Source organism: Panulirus ornatus, chromosome 1 (assembly GCF_036320965.1).
Source record: "Panulirus ornatus isolate Po-2019 chromosome 1, ASM3632096v1, whole genome shotgun sequence".
NCBI lineage: Eukaryota > Metazoa > Arthropoda > Malacostraca > Decapoda > Palinuridae > Panulirus > Panulirus ornatus.
The window spans coordinates 31,260,167-31,278,908 of NC_092224.1; the positions used below are offsets into that span (position 1 = coordinate 31,260,167).

At 37.5% G+C, this 18,742-nt stretch overlaps 1 protein-coding gene across 1 annotated transcript in view; it reads left to right on the plus strand.

The window, feature by feature from the left end:
- The window catches only part of LOC139761851 (synaptotagmin-16-like), a 47,005-nt gene extending 30,261 nt beyond the window's left edge, over nt 1-16,744 (plus strand). Inside the window, exons 8-9 of the mRNA XM_071686810.1 lie at nt 552-711; nt 12,616-16,744. Of these exons, the coding sequence (XP_071542911.1) occupies nt 552-711; nt 12,616-12,813 (358 nt within the window). The 3' untranslated portion in view covers nt 12,814-16,744. The remainder of the gene's footprint in view (nt 1-551; nt 712-12,615) is intronic.
- Nucleotides 16,745-18,742: the final 1,998 nt, after the last annotated feature.

Below are 18,742 nucleotides of genomic sequence, written 5' to 3' on the forward strand. Positions count from 1 at the left end.
GCACCAGTAAGTGGCATGATGTGTTGAGAATAGCTTATGAACCTTAGTGTACATAAACAGAGCTTGTATAGTTTTCATTTACTTATGAATGTCTTGTGTTCTCTCAATGCATTGTAAATCCTAAGCTGTTACATGTGATTTTATCATTTGATTTTTCCTTACACTTAATTATATAACATAAAAAATTCTGGCACATTGAATTAGTTATAATCTCATGCTTCATCAGTGGAATAACTAATTTGTTTTAATTCAAATACAGATTTATCTGGTAGTGTAACTGTAAACATTTACATTCTCAACCACTGTATAGTGTATTTTGACCCTGTGCAGTGAGCCAGTAACCCTTTGAAAAGTTTTTTGTTTTGTAATAACTTTTGCTATATTTCGTACACTAGATTGTAACCTGAGTCTGTGAAGAATGTAGATTCCTTCCCATTTACAAAGGTATCTGTGCAATGAGTAAATTTTGCTGTTTCTCTCGGCATTACGCAATATCCATAGAGTTAAAGCACCAAACTGTATGTAGTAATCATTTATGCGGTCATTTACAGGAACGGTGATGATTTCAGGAATATGGCGAACACCCGAGCCCCTGACACTTATGTCAAGCTTGTCCTGATGTCATCCAGTGGACAGGAGATAGCCCACAGCAAAACTTCAGTCCGTCGAGGCCAGCCTAACCCACTCTTCAAAGAAACTTTCATGTTCCAGGTGAGGAAAGATACAGTAAGTCACTATTTTGGTGACTATGGAGTGGGAAAAAAAATTTGGATACTCTATCAATAAATGATGTCCTGATTTTTTTAATTCTTTCTTTCTTTCATATGATGTAATTTGTGGCAGTATCACTGACATGTTTATTGGTAACCCATGCTTATCCTTTGAGCAGGAGCACAAAAGAATTACAGGCGTCACAAAGTGTCTTTGTCAGAACTCAGTTGACAGATACATGTTACATAAAATTGTTCCAAAATTGGTCCATTGCATAAACTTCATTATATCCATTGCATAGTTTTTCATATAAAGTTTCACCGACTAGTGGGTACAATCTTAGAATTTCAGGTATTGTGTTATTTATAATAAAGTTTTGTGACATTTCTTGTGGGTTTTGTTTCATCCTATCCCTAAAAGGTCCTAATTTTTCACATTCTAAGACATAGTTGTGTCCAAATCTCTGGCCACAAACTTTACCATTTACATGATTAGTATCTCAAGATAGGCTAAATCACCAATAGTACATGTGGCCTAGAGGCCAAATCACTAATATTACATTTAGCGTAGCTTTGACGTAGCAATTACAACATCTTGTAATCTGCTGATCTTGTTTCTTTCTCTATATACATGATTTACTTTACACATTTCATTGATGGAAAATGTTTCAACTTATGCATATCTATTTGCTTGAAAGATGTCTGTAAGCTCCTTTCTCGATAAAGTTTTGAAACTTCTGATTGACAACCCAGCGTTGTTTTCAACAGCTTCTTTACTAAGTGCAAGTTTGTCTAAAGCATCAACTTTCTCATGCTCATGGAAGCATATTTGAGGGATTCCATAACCATTTGATTTGAATACCTTGACCAATAATGTATGAGTATCTTTCTTTAGTTTCAAAGACCAACATGTTAAATTCTGATCTCAGGGTGTTAAGAGCATTCTGATCTCAGGATGTTAAGGACAAGTATTTGAAATATAGAATCATAAATATAATTAAACTGTCTATGGCAGGGATTTCTACAAGCTCAAGAACAATGAGTATGGTGGATAGCTGAGTTTGTTGGGTAGATGTCCAATTGTTAATTCAAAAACTTTTCCCTGACATGTTAGCATTGGGCAGGATTGCTGTGGCAGCACTCTCTCAGTGGCAAACTTGAGAGAGCCATCAGTATAAGTGCACTGGGCTTTGTTATTTCCAGTCTCCAGTTTCTATAAATGCTCAAGAGCACTGGTTTTTGTTTAGTGTTGAAGGTTAAGATTATAAGTAATTAGTTTCTCATGTGGATAAGTAGGTATAGTTGTGTCAAAGGAAGATATTTGCCAGGTAGGCAGAAAATGCTGCTGCTTCCTATTTCTATACAAATTTTGTACTTTGAATATCATGTCATTCGCTGGTATTTGGATCCATTTACATTCACTTGTGTCATGGCATACATAGCTTAACAGTTCTTTAGAGACAACATCACCATGCAGAAGATTCAGTCCCTATCATAAATTGATTTCAAGTACTCTTTCCTTAATACTGCATATAACATGTTCTTTCCAAATGTTGAGTACTTTAGTGGTCATCGGGCAGCCAAGTATGATTCTCAAGACTTCATTTTGCATCCTTAATAGTCTATTAATACCTTCACATAAGATTTAAACTGGTACATGGTAATCTACTAGAGACTTAGAGACCTAATACTACAGTTTAATCTTAGCCAAAAGGATGAAAATTGATGATATAACCCAGGTGCTTCATTTTAACAATTCTGGTATTTGCATCACAATGAGAACTGTACCCTACAACAATTCTAAGACATTGTCAATTTATTTGTAGCACACTGGCTGCAGTACATGGGACTGAGACACCAAGTTATTTAAAGGAAATGTGTTCATTGGCTTTCATCAGGTTTTAATTTAGATGGTCTACTTCTACCATTATTAATTTGTTTATTGAAAACCTGAGGACACAGCGCTGGTGGCTGATTCATGTGAGAAACTGCAGAAGCTGGTGACTGAGTTTGGTAAAGTGTGTGGAAGAAGAAAGTTAAGAGTAAATGTGAATAAGAGCAAGGTTATTAGGTACAGTAGGGTTGAGGGTCAAGTCAATTGGGAGGTGAGTTTGAATGGAGAAAAACTGGAGGAAGTGAAGTGTTTTAGATATCTGGGAGTGGATCTGGCAGCGGATGGAACCATGGAAGCGGAAGTGGATCATAGGGTGGGGGAGGGGGCGAAAATTCTGGGGGCCTTGAAGAATGTGTGGAAGTCGAGAACATTATCTCGGAAAGCAAAAATGGGTATGTTTGAAGGAATAGTGGTTCCAACAATGTTGTATGCTTGCGAGGCGTGGGCTATGGATAGAGTTGTGTGCAGGAGGATGGATGTGCTGGAAATGAGATGTTTGAGGACAATGTGTGGTGTGAGGTGGTTTGATCGAGTGAGTAACGTAAGGGTAAGAGAGATGTGTGGAAATAAAAAGAGCGTGGTTGAGAGAGCAGAAGAGGGTATTTTGAAGTGGTTTGGGCACATGGAGAGGATGAGTGAGGAAAGATTGACCAAGAGGATATATGTGTCGGAGGTGGAGGGAACAAGGAGAAGAGGGAGACCAAATTGGAGGTGGAAAGATGGAGTGAAAAGGATTTTGTGTGATCGGGGCCTGAACATGCAGGAGGGTGAAAGGAGGGCAAGGAATAGAGTGAATTGGAGCTATGTGGTATACCGGGGCTGACGTGCTGTCAGTGGATTGAATCAAGGCATGTGAAGCGTCTGGGGTAAACCATGGAAAGCTGTGTAGGTATGTATATTTGCGTGTGTGGACGTATGTATATACATGTGTATGGGGGGGGTTGGGCCATTTCTTTCGTCTGTTTCCTTGCGCTACCTCGCAAACACGGGAGACAGCGACAAAGTATAAAAAAAAAAAAAATTGAAAACCTTGGATTTCTCTACAAAAATGTTAAAACCAAGGCTTTTACAGGCTGTCTTTATGCATTTAAGACGGTTACATTTCATTATATGTTTTGGTGATGTAAGAATATCATCATCTTAACTAACAGTGATATTTATGGGACTTTTTGGGATTGATTTCAGTAATAAGTAATACAAGAGAAAATTTTAAGGTAATAATTCTTATTTCAATTTTCCTTTGTACCTCTGTTCTACTAGCATGGGTTTGATTACTTACATGCATGCACCTTTTGTGAAAATTAACTTTGCAGAACTGAGGTCCCTGATCTAAACTCATGGTGGCTAAAGTGCCATCGTACAATTCCTTAGGGTGTACCACTTGATTGAAAAAAAAAGCACTATGAGAGTATAGACTTGTTGTCCAGTCAAGGGGTGATAGATTTCACATTCATATTGATGAAGTATGTTTTAAACTAACCATAGAATGTGAAGAATGAAGACATAAAGAATAATTCTTAAGATGGTTTAAGGGAATCTGGAGATTGAATATGATGAGGGTAAAGGAGGTGCAAAATGTAAATCAAATGAAAGGTACCTTTACAGCTCGCATGGTAGTTTGATACATGTTCTTAAACTCTACTGTATCTTTAGATTTTTTTGCCTTGAACAGGGTTCTATCTGTGAGCACAATGAATATCTTGCCCTGTTACCCTTACAAGGCAATAAGGCATTACTGCACTCACCCCGATGGCCACTGAACTTTTCCGTATAATGCTTCCAGGGCACTCTCAGCACAGGGAGGCCCCATTTTAGATTCACTCCTCCTGTCAGGATGACCCCATACATTTTATCTACACAAATTCTAGAAGTTGTATGATAATAGAGAGGACTAAATAGATGGGACACAATGAGTGTGAAACTCCCTCCCTAGATGGTGCAAATGGATAATTACAAATTACAAAGGGAGAAGAAAAAATGCCCACTGGAAAATTACTAGAGACAATGGAATTATCATATGCAATTTTTATGATAAAGGAAAGGAAAATTGAACTCCTCTTGAACTCCTGCAGCTTTCTGTTATACATCTCCCAATCATTTGCACTCTTGTAAGTGCAGCAACTTTACTTCATCCCATCACTCACTACCCTTTCTAATCTGTCCACCTCCCAACTTTTGCATGCCACATGCATATCTTGCACATGCCATCACTGCTTCCCAACATACATCCCATTCCTCACTCACTCCCATTACTTCATTTACCCTCACCTTTTGCCATTCTACACTCAATCTTCTTTGTAGTTCTTCACACAAGTCTCTTCTCCAAGCTTACTTGTTCTCACCACTCTTGTCTCCCTGATGTTTCCTTTTTTTTTAAATCTCAACAAATCTTCACCCTCACCTCCACAAGATAGTGATTAGATATTCTACCAACTGCCCCTCTTAGCACTTTCACATCCTAAAGCCTCTCTTTTACATGCCCATCAATTAACATCTAATCCTGTAATTCCTGCTGAGCATCTCTCCTACTCACATATGTATACTTCTATATATCCATCTTTTTCAACCAGTTATTCCCAGTCACCAGTCCATTATCAATACACAACTCCAAATGTTGTTCGCCATTTCCATCCTTAACAATGAATACCCCATGTGCCTCTATTATACCCTCAACTGCCACATTACTTACCTTCACATTTAAATCACCCTCACTAATACCCAGCCTCTTACATCAAAACTATTAATAGAATCGCATAGCTATTCCCAAAACACTTGCCTATCATGATTATCTTTATTATCTCGCCATCCATTTTCAGTTTTAACCATATCATTCAAGAATTTACTTCCCTACACTATCACACATTCCCACAACACCTGCATCAGAAGTAGTGCTACTCCTTCCTTTTGCTCTTGTCTTCTCTCCAACCCCTAATTGTATTCCTAAAACATTTCCAAACCATTCTTCCCCTTTACCCCTGAGCTTCATTCAATTCAGAGCCAGAACATCCAGGTTTCTTTCCTCAAACATACTACCTATCTCTCCTCTCTTCTCATCTTACTTACTCCTATGCACATTTATACACCCTAGGTGTATGAAAACTCCCTGCTTGGCTTCTTCTGTTTCCTCTTTTAGAATCTAAAATATAAGAAGGGGGATTTCCAGCCCCCCCCCCTCCAAATCCCCCTCCTTTAGTCACCTTCTACGACACATACGGAATATGGTGGTAGAGTTCTTTTTCCCTACCCCAGGGGAAAATAATTACAAACTTTAGATGATTCAAAGTACTTGGGGTTAATGATCATTGAGGATTTTAATGAAAAAGCTAAAGTTGAGAGTTAAGTCATACAAAGGAGAGGAATTGGAGTTGCACTTAAAGTGCAGATAAATGAGAATATTTGCATGTAATGTGCACAGTACACTTGCATGTTGGAGGTCATGTCCCATTATTGATGCATGGATGTGAAACCTTAGTTTTTTAGCCTAAGTGACAAATTTTAGTGAAGAATAAAGTACATTATGTAGTTGTAATTAGGAGAATAGAATAAAGACTAAAGATAGGAGAAAGACAGGTGGTGTGTTTGTGAAGGCCATATAGAAGACATGATAGATCAGAAAGATATATGGTGGTATAGGTACACGTACAAGGAAAACAGGTAGACTGTAGAGGAGATGGTGATATGTAATGAGTGATGGATGAGTAATGAGTGAAATGGTAGTCTCACTTACTGTGCTAGATATTTATATTAATTTGGAGGACTATATTTCCCTTTAGCATGCTGAGCATAAGTTGAGAACATGTATCACTATGTGTATGTGCAGTATAAGGAGGAGCTCTACATTTGTGGGCTGCTGTCCCGTAAGGTATCTTTACTATCAGATACATATTAGCATTGAGTGGGAGATGTATAAAAGAAAGAGACAGGAGGTCAAGAGAAAGGTGCAAGAGGTGAAAAAGAGAGCAAATGAGAGTTGGGGTGAGAGAGTATCATTAAATTTTAGGGAGAATAAAAAGATGTTCTGGAAGGAGGTAAATAAAGTGCGTAAGACAAGGGAGCAAATGGGAACTTCAGTGAAGGGTGCAAGTGGGGAGGTGATAACAAGTAGTGGTGATGTGAGAAGGAGATGGAGTGAGTATTTTGAAGGTTTGTTGAATGTGTTTGATGATAGAGTGGCAAATATAGGGTGTTTTGGTCGAGGTGGTGTGCAAAGTGAGAGGGTTAGGGAAAATGATTTGGTAAACAGAGAGGAGGTAGTAAAAGCTTTGCGGAAGATGAAAGCCGGCAAGGCAGCAGGTATGGATGGTATTGCAGTGGAATTTATTAAAAAAGGGGGTGACTGTATTGTTGACTGGTTGGTAAGGTAATTTCATGTATGTATGACTCATGGTGAGGTGCCTGAGGATTGGCGGAATGCGTGCTTAGTGCCATTGTACAAAGGCAAAGGGGATAAGAGTGAGTGCTCAAATTATAGAGGTATAAGTTTGTTGAGTATTCCTGGTAAATTATATGGGAGGGTATTGACTGAGAGGGTGAAGGCATGTACAGAGCATGAGATTGGGGAAGGAGCAGTGTGGTTTCAGAAGTGGTAGAGGATGTGTGGATCAGGTGTTTGCTTTGAAGAATGTATGTGAGAAATACTTAGAAAAGCAAATGGATTTGTATGTAGCATTTATGGATCTGGAGAAGGCATATGATAGATTTGATAGAGATGCTCTGTGGAAGGTATTAAGAATAGATGGTGTAGGAGGCAAGTTGTTAGAAGCAGTGAAAAGTTTTTATCGAGGATGTAAGGCATGTGTGCGTGTAGGAAGAGAGGAAAGTGATTGGTTCTCAGTGAATGTAGGTTTGCGGCAGGGGTGTGTGATGTCTCCATGGTTGTTTGATTTGTTTATGGATGGGGTTGTTAGGGAGGTGAATGCAAGAGTTTTGGAAAGAGGGGCAAGTATGAAGTCTGTTGTGGATGAGAGAGCTTGGGAAGTGAGTCAGTTATTGTTCGCTGATGATACAGCGCTGGTGGCTGATTCATGTGAGAAACTGCAGAAGCTGGTGACTGAGTTTGGTAAAGTGTGTGAAAGAAGAAAGTTAAGAGTAAATGTGAATAAGAGCAAGGTTATTAGGTACAGTAGGGTTGAGGGTCAAGTCAATTGAGAGGTAAGTTTGAATGGAGAAAAACTGGAGGAAGTAAAGTGTTTTAGATATCTGGGAGTGGATCTGGCAGCGGATGGAACCATGGAAGCGGAAGTGGATCATAGGGTGGGGGAGGAGGCAAAAATCCTGGGAGCCTTGAAGAATGTGTGGAAGTCAAGAACATTATCTCGGAAAGCAAAAATGGGTATGTTTAAAGGAATATTGGTTCCAACAATGTTGTATGGTTGCGAGGTGTGGGCTATGGATAGAGTTGTGTGCAGGAGGGTGGATGTGCTGGAAATGAGATGTTTGAGGACAATGTGTGGTGTGAGGTGGTTTGATCGAGTAAGTAACGTAAGGGTAAGAGAGATGTGTGGAAATAAAAAGAGCGTGGTTGAGAGAGCAGAAGAGGGTGTTTTGAAATGGTTTGGGCACATGGAGAGAATGAGTGAGGAAAGATTGACCAAGAGGATATGTGTCAGAGGTGGAGGGAACAAGGAAGTGGGAGACCAAATTGGAGGTGGAAAGATGGAGTGAAAAAGATTTTGTGTGATTGGGGCCTGAACATGCAGGAGGGTGAAAGGAGGGCAAGGAATAGAGTGAATTGGATCGATGTGGTATACCGGGGTTGACGTACTGTCAGTGGATTGAATCAGGGCATGTGAAGCGTCTAGGGTAAACCATGGAAAGCTGTGTAGGTATGTATATTTGCGTGTGTGGACGTGTATGTATATACATGTGTATGGGGGTGGGTTGGGCCATTTCTTTCGTCTGTTTCCTTGCGCTACCTCGCAAACGCGGGAGACAGTGACAAAGCAAAAAAAAAAAAAAAAAAAAAAATTAGCATTGTACATGCTGTCTACATTTACAGTTGTATCACTTAGCTTATTCCATTGATGATATAGACATCCTTTAGTACATCTTTCCAAAAAGTATTTCACAATGACCTCTTGTTGCCCTTTCTTTGTCTCTTTCATGATAGTGTTCACTGTCGACATTGTGTATTTGACTGAGAAAATTGATGGTTGTTATCAAGTTTCTCTTTATCCTTCTCTTTTTAGCATTGGTCAGATTTATAACCTTTGGCCTTTCCTTTGTAACATAGCTTTCTTATTTAAGGTTCCATCTTTGTTCTTTTCTTCTGGACCTTCTCTATAGTTTTTTTTATAATGGTGACCAAACTTGAGATGCATATGCATGCTTTAATATATTTTTGATGTCGACTTTAAACTGCTCACCAAATATGTACTGATCATGTTCTTAGATAAATTTTTTATATATCAACCAGCAGATTGTTTGCCTTAATTCTCCTAGTATGGTTTTGTGGCAATGGGATAGGTACTCTATCAACTCTCAAGTCACTTTCTTACTCAGATACACGTGGGTTTTTCCTTCCCAAATTACCATATCAAGGCCTTATTTCACTGGGTCTTATCTTAATTACTTTGCATTTGGTTGGGTTTAGCTCCATCAACCATGTTTTGTACTACATCTGGAGCTTGTCTAGATCCCTTTAATACATCTCTTATATTTATTTTATTTTATTTATTTTGCTTTGTCGCTGTCTCCCGCATTTGCGAGGTAGCGCAAGGAAACAGAAGAAAGAAATGGCCCAACCCACCCCCATACACGTGTATATACACACACATCCACACACGCAAATATACATACCTACACATCTCAATGTACACACATATATATACACACACAGACACATACATATATACCCATGCACACAATTCACACTGTCTACCTTTATTCATTCCCATCGCCAGCTTGCCACACATGGAATACCATCCCCCTCCCCCCTCATGTGTGCGAGGTAGCGCTAGGAAAAGATAACAAAGGCCCCATTCGTTCACACTCAGTCTCCAGCTGTCATGCAATAATGCCCGAAACCACAGCTCCCTTTCCACATCCAGGCCCCACACAACTTTCCATGGTTTACCCCAGACGCTACACGTGCCCTGATTCAATCCACTGACAGCACGTCAACCCCGTTATACCACATCGATCCAATTCACTCTATTCCTTGCCCGCCTTTCACCCTCCTGCATGTTCAGGCCCCGATCCCTCAAAATCTTTTTCACTCCATCTTTCCACCTCCAATTTGGTCTCCCACTTCTCCTCGTTCCCTCCACCTCCGACACATATATCCTCTTGGTCAATCTTTCCTCACTCATTCTCTCCATGTGCCCAAACCATTTCAAAACACCCTCTTCTGCTCTCTCAACCATGCTCTTTTTATTTCCACACATCTCTCTTACCCTTACATTACTTACTCGATCAAACCACCTCACACCACACATTGTCCTCAAACGTCTCATTTCCAGCACATCCACCCTCCTGCGCACAACTCTATCCATTGTGAGGCGTGGGCTATGGATAGAGTTGTGCGCAGGAGGGTGGATGTGCTGGAAATGAGATGTTTGAGGACAATGTGTGGTGTGAGGTGGTTTGATCGAGTAAGTAATGTAAGGGTAAGAGAGATGTGTGGAAATAAAAAGAGCGTGGTTGAGAGAGCAGAAGAGAGTGTTTTGAAATGGTTTGGGCACATGGAGAGAATGAGTGAGGAAAGATTGACCAAGAGGATATATGTGTCGGAGGTGGAGGGAACGAGGAGAAGTGGGAGACCAAATTGGATGTGGAAAGATGGAGTGAAAAAGATTTTGAGGGATTGGGGCCTGAACATGCAGGAGGGTGAAAGGTGGGCAAGGAATAGAGTGAATTGGATCGATGTGGTATACCGGGGTTGATGTGCTGTCAGTGGATTGAATCAGGGCATGTGTAGCGTCTGGGGTAAACCATGGAAAGTTGTGTGGGGCCTGGATGTGGAAAGGGACATCTCTTGTCATTCCTTATTTCTTTAATGATTTTGGCATGATCCAGAAGTGTGCTGAAGTATGAATCCATTTCTTATGGTAAGTCTTTAACAATGATAAACACTAATAATGAGCAGAAGATCATGTCTTGCAGCACACCACTGGTTATCCCAAATCATTCAGAAAAAATTTTTTTAGCATGCATCCTCTGTCTCCTCCACTCAGATAATTTTTGATCTACAGAAGGATTCTACATTTTATGCCATCCTCAATTTCATTTTCCAACCTTCTTACATAGGAATGTGTCAGATACCTTTTGGCAGTGCACAAGCACATAATCCACCTAATTGTCTTTTTTGTTTAAAAAAGAACACTGTTGTCACAGAATTCCTAAGAATTGTTACACACGTCTTTTCATCCTTGAATCCATGATGCCCCCCACTTGATAGATTTCTCCCTTGCAAACGTTCATATATTTGCTCTGATTTTATTTTTCAGTATTCTACAGATCAGACTCGTCAGAGATCCTTGTCTGTAGTTGTGTTAAATTTCCCAGTCCATTTCTTGCAAATAATCATCTTATTTGCTTTGTACCACTTCATGGGCACTAAACCATCTTCAGCAGTTATTCAAACATTTCAAGTGGCCTATCAGTTATTTCTGCATGCAAAGTACATATGGGTAGACTTCATCCGGGCTGGTTGCCATATATGAATCAGTATCCTTAGAAGCCTACATATTCATGTTACTGGCTAACAGTTTCAGTGATTTCCAAGTCCTTCTCCCTGACTTTTGTGCTGGGCTTATTGTCTTCCACTTTAAATACACTTTTAAAGTTACCATTCAGTTCCTTACATATTCTCTCATCTACTTCCATAAAACTTCCCTCTGAATCCCTCAGCCTGATAGTTCATTCCTGACGGATTTATGGAACAGTTTTGAATTCAGTCTTTTTCCCAAAGTTTCCCCAATTCTCATTCTTTATCTTACTGTACTCATTCTTCATAATCTTATACCTTACAAATGCTGCCTGGTTGTTGTGCTGCCTGTATTTTCTCCATAGTAATCCCTAAATTTTTTTTAGCATTTTGACATCTTGAATTAAACTATATCTCTTGGTTTTGTAATTTTATTTACAGACAATGTCAGTGTCTTCCTTATATATTTTCACTAAACCTTCTTTAACAGTTTTCTGTATTCTGGCTGTGGAATTTCATTTCCAGACCCCTAAGTTCTTCCTCTTTTTATCTTCTCTTATTAATCCGTATCTCATGCTTGATTAACCTTCTCTACCTACAGTCTGTCAATGGTACCCTTGTACTGACTCCCTCATCATTGATTTCAAATAATCTTTTTTAATAGTGTTCTTTATTCTGGCTGTTGAATTTGATTTCTGAGTTTATGTATCTACAGAAATTGTTTAGTTGTATATAGTTAGCCCATCTGTAACTGAAGTTGCTGGACTCCATCTGCTTGAGGTTACACCACAAGTGAAAATATCACCTTTGGTGATGTATCATTGTCACTTGACAAAATAGAATACAATCTCATCAAAGAACTTATCACATCAAAGGAGTCCACCCAGTGTAGCACATATTCAGAGCTGCAGAAACCACTGGAAAGAGAATCCTAGGGGAACATTAGGATACTTTCTGAAATGGATCCTAGGGTGATGAATAATGATAACAACTACAGTGTATATCTTCTCTTCAAGCTTAGTTTTCTCTCTGGTCATCTTTTTATGTCCCTGATAACTATGAGTGAACTGAGAGGCTTTATAGAATCAATCTATCCTATGAAAATGGTAATGGAGTTAAAAATGGTTTTACAGATAGATTGTAAGACACAGTACACCATCATAAATATAATGAATTATAATGTTTGTCTAAGGTGTCTTTTAATTTTAGTGAGCTTTTATAGGATGAATGGTCAGCTGTTTGTCTTTATACTGACAATGAATAACTGCTCATTTCAGATTTGCTTATTGTTATATCATTAGAGCTGTGTAGCACCTTCAGGTTCAAACAGATATTGACTTTAATGTTGTTTGTCTGTATTCCAGGTGGCATTGTTCCAGCTGCCTGATGTAACACTGATGGTTTCTGTGTACACCAAAAGAAGTATGAAAAGGAAAGACATGATTGGCTGGTTTGCCCTTGGCCTCAACAGCTCAGGGGAAGAAGAACTGGCCCACTGGAACCAAATGCGAGATTCCAAAGGGGAGCAAGTTTGTCGCTGGCATGTCCTTCTTGAGTCATAGGTCATCCGAAGATATTACTCTTCTTTATTTTATAGATTAGCATGCTGTAAGCTAGACATAAGGGGAAATGAAGTTTTCTTCCCTGAGAATATTATAAAGAAATTTAAAGAATGCTTTTTTTTTTATATATTCTCAGGGGGATGGTGGGCTTCTGCACTGCATCACCTCTCCTCAGTGAATCTAAGGTCCACCTATGTTTCAGCCATACCTTAAGTCTTTCCCTTGCTCTTGGTCACATTTGGGTCTCAGGTCCTCCTTGACTCCTATTGTCTTCATGAGTCATGGTTTACACATGAACAAATGATGTGGTTGCTAGTGCTATGCTAGAAATGTATCTTGAACTTTCATTTCTATAATGTTTGAAAAGTCTTACACAGACTTAAATTCTGCTTCACAAGCTCATAATGCAGTTTTTAGGGGGTTGCTGGTTTCTGTTTCTTACACAAAAATCAGGTAGCATACTAAATTTCAAACAGCAATCAAGTTTGAATATCAGAGCTACGACTGTTATGTTTATTCATCTAAATTTTCATTGAACATAACTTTACCTAAAATGTAACTGGTATATTGCATTGTAGATGTTTTAATCTGTGATTATTTTTCAGAGTATATATATATATATATATGCATATATATTATATTAATCCAAAATGATTAGAAAGTATAAAGGGGGAGCTGGTCTCCTTGGATATATTGTCCCTTAACTGTACTTTATGGTGTTGTATGTCATATATCTACTATAGCTATAGAACCCAGCCCTGATGTCTCAACTGTACCTTTACATCACAACGAGTTTGGAGAGCCCCCAATTACTGCTTCTGAAATTCACAATGATCATTGCTACTAATGCATTGGGTTCCTTTGATAGTAATTTCAGAATCTGCCCTTGGGGGTAATTGCATTACGACACTATAATACAGATTGTCTGACTCTACAGGTTGCTTATGGAAGCAGATGCCTTTAAAGATAAAATAAGCAGAATTTCAGTGTCTAATTGTTGTAGTGAAATTTGCAGATGGTTTCTATAAATTCTGTCCTTACTATTTCAGATGTGTGGTTTTATATGTCTTCCTGACTCAGCATTTTCAAATCATGGTTAGATGCATGTATATCATTATGGCATCTGGAGTCAGCATGCCCTTCAAATAATGATTAGACTTTAACACAAGTCCACTTTTATTTATTTTTTTTAATAGTATAAGAGTGCAACAGCAGCAGTAATATTTGTGTACTGTCTCAGAGTGGATACTTTGCACATAAGCTGTTAAAAGCAGCTGCAGCTTTGCGAGCTGCAGCGACTACAGAACCTTATTAAAGCAAGCTTTACACAGCTGGTATGAGAAACAACTAAGTCTATCATCATAAACTCCATGTCTCATCACATAAACTGTTTTAGATAAAAGTGCATAATGACAAGCAGTTGTTGGTATTGTTTGAAGATAAAGGTCCATATAAATTTTGAAAATTTATGATTCAGCATTGTCTTTTGAGTATATACTCATCAGCGGAGATTTGCTGTCATTTGCATAAAATGTTATGATTTACAAAGTAGTATAAGCAGTTCTGTGTAATTAACAATCACTCCCAGATATAAAATCTTTATCTTTTTAAGTTTCATGATATAGTAAAACCCTGAGGATTTGAAAATTTCTATCAACTTTTGGTTTCATGAGAAATAGATAACCTTATGAAACATTTCTGGCTTAAAGCAATGAATTCATTCCTTTGCATATAACACCAAAATTTCTACTTATACAGTTTGGTAATATGAAAAGACATGAAAATTAGATGTAATTACTTGAAATTTAGTAATTTTCAAGTATAAAAGTAACATACTCATGATATATCTACAGTAGGATATCCACTGCCAATAAGACTGATATCCAATAAACATGGCACATTGCTGGCATTAACGTGTGCTGGGATGCTTATTATGATTTTCATATATACAATGAATGCATAAGCAGAGATTTGACTAATAACAAAGTGTATATAAGACCAAAATAATTCATATCTAATGAATAACTATAAATGCATTGATAGTGATTTGATTATTAACAATACGAATTAGACTCCAAAACACCTCTTATTTTTGATACTGCAGAATAAATGCACCATGCAGTGTAGTCCTATTTGAAAAACATATTTTGTATAAATGGTTTTAAGAAAGAGATATGTTCATGTGCATAGCTGCTAACATCTCTTCTGGACTTGCATCCACTATGTCTAGTAATACTAGGTATAGTTAACATAAAGTGAGCTCCATTTTGTCAGTCAGAGTATTTTTCTCTTTTGTAGAAGTTGGACATTAAAGCTCTGATATCAGAGCAGTCTTCTTCCAACCGAATTACGAAAATTTGTAAATATAGATCTACTTGTCACTATATATGAATTATTGATGTTAATGAAGAAAAAAATCTCATAAACAAAGGGAATACTGGTCAGAGAAGTTAGCTAGCTATTTGACTGTGGTGAGTGGAATATCTGTATGAATGAGCTGAGAGGAGCTTTGCCTGAATGGCTATGCTAAGTGAATCGGTGCTTGTATGGCTATACCGAATGGAGCAGTACCTATATGACTGTGTTGAGTAAAGCATTACTTATATAGCTGTACTGTATACAATAGTGACTTTAGGGCTATGCTAAGTGAAGCAGCGTATGTAAGGTTGTGCTGAGCTGAACACTGCCTGTATGTATGTGTTAAGTGTGTATTTGTCCTCATTGAGTGGAGAAATACCTGTTTGGGTATACCAACTATTACCAAGTGGAGCAGTACTTGTAGGGCTGGGCTGGTAACTGTTGATAATGTAATATTTTGATAAGAGTGTGAAATGGCTTACATAGTTGAAGTTGATACTGTCAATGTGAACACTGTTTTTTTATGGAACAACTGGAAATCTCATACTACGTGACCAGCATTTATGAAATAAAGCGTTGCTATATGATACAAGTTTGCTTAGTTCATTATAATATTAATTAGTGCTAGACACTATTAAAAAAGTTTCATCAAGGAATTGTATCTGATTTCTTACTGAGAAATACAATACTAATTCAGTAAGCATAGCCACCATTAAGCAGTTATATTAAGTGTGTTTATTTTATTGTACATTAGCTCCAGTGGCCAGATATGAATCTTCATCTTATAGGAACCACATATATCTCTATTTGATTTGTATCTTCAGGTTTTACTGTATTTCTTTGTTATAATTTTCCTGTTTCTGTTCGTATTTTCTATATTATACTGGGCAACAATGTTACATCACTTGTCAAACCTGAAGTGGTAGAGTAAAGCTTGTGTACAGGATGTTTTTGAGAGCCATTCAACTGTGCAGAGCCTCAGTAACAGCTTAAGATTAAAGAAAAGACAATCAGATTTCCCCATGGAGTTTTCTAAATTGATTAATTAGGTTGGCAGTTTTTCTTGTACATTTTCTCACTGGCTGATTTGATAACATATTTGTAAATATTAGCCACTTCTAGAGCCTTCTGGAAGATTTTGAACATTTTAACTGGGTAATGTCTCAGACTCCTAGACCTTGTCATATATATTCAAATTATTTGAACAGTCTAATCTTGCTTATTTATTGACTGATGTGTAACTGTCATATATCATCCAGTCAGTCTTCAGCTATAGACTATTCATTTAATTTTTGAACCCAGGGCAAGGCATGAAAACTTTGTGGCTTTCATATGGAAAGCTTAGTAGTAAGATTGTGTGGAGGGTGGATAGAATGCTTAGCTCTTAAACCTCAAGCAAGAACAAAAAAAAAACTGTCAATATTTTCAAAACTTTATAAGGACAAGCAGTGTAATCTATGGCCATCTAGTTATTGATTTCTTTCATCACAAACAGATCTTGTTTTGGTATATATTTAAAGGAATAAAGATTTTTAACTGTTTATACAAGAGAGTAGTAACATAGACCTGTGCTGGTTATTTGACTCTTTAAATGAAAATGTATATATTTGGGTACCACCTCCAAGTTGATTCCACTGGGCCCTTAGACTTAAAACAAGAAAATAGAAAATATGTACTTATACAGTATATCTGCATTATATATATGTGTGTGTGTGTGTGTGTGTGTGTGTTTGTATGTGTGTGTATGTGGAATTGATATAGTACAATAAGAGATTTCTACACTCATGGTGCCCCATCTCTTGAACTTTTTTTACAATCTTAGAATTTGTTAAATTCCTTCATACTGTATACATTCATTGTCTCCTAACTTGGCTAATTCATATACCACTCACTTACTGGAGGTGTACTTCTTCATTTTCATTCTAATTTGTTTCTTGCTTAATTTTTTGTCAAGGCTAGTTATTACTATTTTCTTTGCCAATTTCAAAGAATTTTTCAATCAACTTAGTTTCGTTCAGAAACTGGAAAACTGCAGTTGTTTGTTCCCTTTTCCTTCTCTCTTTCACTTTGGGCAGATTATTAACCTGTCCTTGAAGCTCAAGTACTATTTTTCAAGAACCATCTTTATTGTCTTCTACTTGACCTTTTCAGTTAGATTTATATGATACTTCAAAAGTGAGATGACCAGACATGAGTTCAGGTCTGTATTGTTACTGTAAATACTTTACTGAACCTTCCCTTATTCCAGTAACTGAATGCAAATTTGATATCTGATATATAAGCTCCTCTTTGAGAAACCTTCACCTTTTTTCTGATTATTCTTTTGCCAGTTTTCTGTGGTGCTCTCTTGTTGATCCATTCCTCTTCCTTGTTACATTTGTTGGATTCAATGAGAAATTTAAAAGTTGTAATCATGTCCCCTCATTTCTTTCTTTCACAGTGGGCATGATTTTCTTTTATGATGACTGACTTGGCATGGGCATAGATGCCCCAGTCAAGATCATCTTGGGTGAAAAGTAAAATATCAGAGAAAAGATTGAAGAAACTGATTTAGGCTCTGCAGGTGTTTGTAGACCTGACTCTTGTAGGTAGAAAGGCTATTAGAGAGAATGATAAAAAAAGGAAAATTCTACAGCTTCATCATAATTCAGCTCCATTGTTTCATGTACAAATTTTATGGTGCTTCATTGGACTTTCTTCAGCTAATATATATGTTTCCTTAAATGGGATGACCAGATTGGTGTAGCATACTCTGTTTCACATCGGATATTTGTAAATATCTTTTTTAATCTCTGTTCATGTATTTCATATTCTTTCTTTCTTGACAATGCTTTTACCATGGTTAAATATTGATGGGCTGAGTACTGTATCATTACTATGTTACTCTCACAGGAAAACTCATATAGCTGTCTCTTTGCATGATGTTCAATAAATTGGCATCAGTTTACTAAGTCTCATCTTTATTAGTCTGCATTAGGCTTGGCTTATCTTCTTCAACCAAACGCCAAACTTTTGATGGAACCTAAATCACTTTGTAGGTTATTCTCGTCAGAAAAAGTCATTAATTCTCATGATTGTAGTATCATAAACAGGTTCACTCATGATTTAAGTCCTCTTGGCACATAAACTATACAGATCAGGAATAGCACTTACTACTGTACTCAATTTAAAGAAGCACTTTGTGCATGTGCGCATTTTGTAATTAACATCCCGTACTTGTAGAAATGAGCTTCATATTCATGGGATCCCATGTCTTTATCTTGTATTATTGCCAGATGGGCTTTTGAATATGTTAATAATTATAGCATTTACTGCTTATTCATTTACCTTGTTCCAATGTTCTGTATTCTGCTACAAAAAAATGTTTTCTCATGACAACCTTTTTGCTCAGTTCCCACCTTTGTATGACCTCTAGTTTTGATAGTTTTGACAGTTGAGGGCTTTTCTCCTCTTCCCCGAACATCTCTGTTCACCACATGATGCAAACTATAGTATTTTAGTTTCAAACTGTCGGACTTTCTTATGCCAACCATAACATTTTAGCATCATTTTTCTAATAAAGATTTAGTCA